Source organism: Condylura cristata, unplaced genomic scaffold (genome assembly GCF_000260355.1).
Source record: "Condylura cristata isolate star-nosed mole 26May11 unplaced genomic scaffold, ConCri1.0 scaffold00006, whole genome shotgun sequence".
Classification (NCBI taxonomy): Eukaryota; Metazoa; Chordata; class Mammalia; order Eulipotyphla; family Talpidae; genus Condylura; species Condylura cristata.
The window spans coordinates 1546229-1548939 of record NW_004567107.1 but is presented as its reverse complement, the minus strand read 5'-3'; the positions used below and the strand labels follow the sequence as shown (position 1 = coordinate 1548939).

The window sequence follows — 2711 nt, the reverse complement described above, 5'->3', positions numbered from 1 at the left end:
CGTCCCGCTCCCGCAGCTCGTCCAGCCGCGCGCGCCGGGCCTGCAGCCGCTCCAGCAGCTGCCGGTAGTTGCGCCCGCTCAGCGGCGTCAGGTTCCCCTTCACCCTCTGCCTCTTCTCCTTCCTGCGCTGCGCCCGGCCGGCCGGCCCGTCCTCGCCCACCTCCACCTGGGAGAGGCCTGTGTCAGCGGCGCCCACGCCCCGCCCCGCGGGCCGGGCCTGCGCGCGCCCACCTTGTTGAAGAGCAGCCCGGGCGGGCCCTGCGCCTGGTCACTGGGCGCCTGGGGAGGCGCCTGGGGAGGCGGCTGGGGGGCCGCCGTGGCCGCCTTCTCCTTGGCCCGCAGCTCCTTCTGCTTCCTCTTCTTCCGCTCCCGCTCCTGCTTCCTGCGCCTGCGCTTCTCTAGAACTGCTGGAGACAGCGCCCCGGGGCCGCTCTGCGGGGAGGGACGGCGCCTGGCTCAGGAGCCTGCGGGCTGGGGAGAAGCACCCCCCCCCCCGCCGCCACCACCGGCGCCCGCACCGGGCTCAGTGTCCCAGTGAGACAGCTTGTCCCCAACACAGGTGACCGTGGAAGAAATAGGAGCCCGAGTCCACCAACAGCCCCCAGGGAGATGTAGTCCTCCAGCACTGCCCAGGTCGCCAACCCAGCCACGCTCACATGGCGCTGCTCCGCTGGTGACACAGCCAGCAGCCTGTCCCTCTCCCCTCCTGCGGCAGGAGGCTCCAGCCCAGATGCCCCAAGACCCCCCCACCCATGCCTAGACCAGCTCTGTGGAATCAGGCCTGGGCCTGCCCAGGTAAAGGGCAAGTGGAGCCAGAGTGGAGGGCCTGGGCGACCCGGCCAGCAGAAAGAGCCGAGGCTGGTTCTAGTCCCGACACCGCCCATGGCTGTGCCTCATCTCAGCCCTGTCACGGTGGAGGCAGACAGGAACACCGCCCGAGCGGGGCCCCGGGGGAAGAGGCTGAGGCTCGCCAAGGCTGCAGGAGAGGAGCCAGCAGCTGGAAGGGTGGGTGGTCCAGGCCCCCCCCCCATAAGAGTGGCAGGTGCACGCGGGTGAGCACGGCGCCCTCCAGACAGGGTGTGGAGACCACCTTGGCACCCAGAAAGCCTGCCCACCAACCTGGCCTCGGGCCTCCTGTATCTTCTCATGTAGACGCTGCCGCAGAACATCCAGGGCGGAGAGGGAGCCAGGCTCTGCGGCAGGATCACCTGCGAGAGAAGACGCAGGGGATGAGGGAGCTGCGCCCAGGGCCCCGCTGCCAAGCACGGCTGCACACGCTGCACCCCTGGTGGATTGCAGGGCAGTCCCAGCACGTTCTGCCTCCAAAACAGGATTCCTTTGTGGTTTAAGTTGGAAGCTAACCCTGCCTCCACTTCACCCCACTTCTGCAGCCTGGAGGCCCCAAGAACAAGTCGGCGCTCATGGTGGGCTAGAGACGAGGGCAGGGGAAATCCTCCAGAGAAGCTGTCCTGGGCCCCAGCATCTTGGAACCACCGTGCACCCCCTGGGGTCCACCCACCTGAGAGCCCCAGGACCTGCCCTCTGAGAGCCTGCCCTTCGGGAAACCTGGGGTGGCCTCTGTGTGCCCTGTGTAGTCCGCGGAGTCCCACCTGCAGGGGGCCCCTGGACCTGGCTGCCTCACCCTTGGCGGCTGCGGGCTCCCTGGCCCCAGAAACTACTGGAGTCGTCTGGGGCCGGGACTGGGCCTTGGGCTCCGCAGCCTTCGGCTTCCGCTCCCGGACTTTCTTCTGGGCTTTTCTCCTCTTCTTACTTGGGGACCCAGTGGCTTCTGTGCCCCGAGGCTTGCCACCTGAAATACGGAATGAAAGGGCAACCATCCCACTCAGCAACCCATTCACCAGCAGGGATGTCTCCAGTGGCTTCGCTGAGATGTCGGGGGAACTGCGGACACTCGAAACTACAAACTTCAGAGAAAACAGAGAGGTGCCCATGTCTAAGCGCCGAGCAGCAGTTTCACAGCTGGCCTGGCGAGTGGGCGCCCCCTGGGCACTCAGAGGCAGGCCCCCACTCAGCGAGGACCCAAGGGAGCCGCTCTCCAAAGTCTGAGCCCCCAGCAACTAGGTTATGGAGCATTTGCTGACTACAGCAAAGGGAACAGTCCTCTGGAGATGCGGGAATCGGGGTGTGTGCGTGTGGGGCTCATCAGGTGTTCCCTAGAACTTTCAGTCTGGAGGTTATGCCCCAATTTCAGCTCATCCACAGAGTGAAGAGGGCGTTTGTCTCCAGTGGCCCCACGCAGACCTTGCTGCGCTCCCCTCCTCCGGGCCGGGCAGCAGCTCCCAGTCCCAGCTCCCAGCTTCCAGGGCCCTGGCGCCGCCCCCCGAGCCCTGCAGACGCCCCGCGGCGGGAGCCCCCCACCCTCCTCCGCCGCCACGGCGCCAGGCCCACAGGAGGGGGCCGCAGTGACACCGGTCCCCGGCGCTCTCCGCGTCCAGCCGCCTCCCCGCCCGCACGCCTCCAAACGGAGCCCCCGGCCCCCACGGAGGAGCGCCTCCCACACCCCATTTCTTCCCCTCCGGCTCCCGACACGTGCCCCGCGCCGCCGGCTCCCCAGCCCCGCGGGAAGGCGCCCCTTCTCCCCGAGCCCCCAGGCCGCCCGCTCTATTACCGGACTTGCGGCCCTGCGGCTCCGGGCTGTGCGGGGCGCAGATCCTCCGGGCCAAGCCCTGCAGGTAGGCGTCCTTGGCACG

At 68.3% G+C, this 2711-nt stretch overlaps 1 protein-coding gene across 1 annotated transcript; it reads right to left on the bottom strand.

Annotated features, from left to right (window-relative positions):
• Window position 1: 1 nt before the first annotated feature.
• SURF6 (surfeit 6) lies at window positions 2-2711 on the bottom strand (the record flags this gene model as incomplete). The annotated part of the gene is made up of 5 exons (XM_012721192.1): window positions 2-166; window positions 232-432; window positions 1120-1208; window positions 1643-1810; window positions 2630-2711. Coding segments are annotated over 5 exons (705 nt in total), but the record flags the coding sequence as incomplete, so codon positions are not given.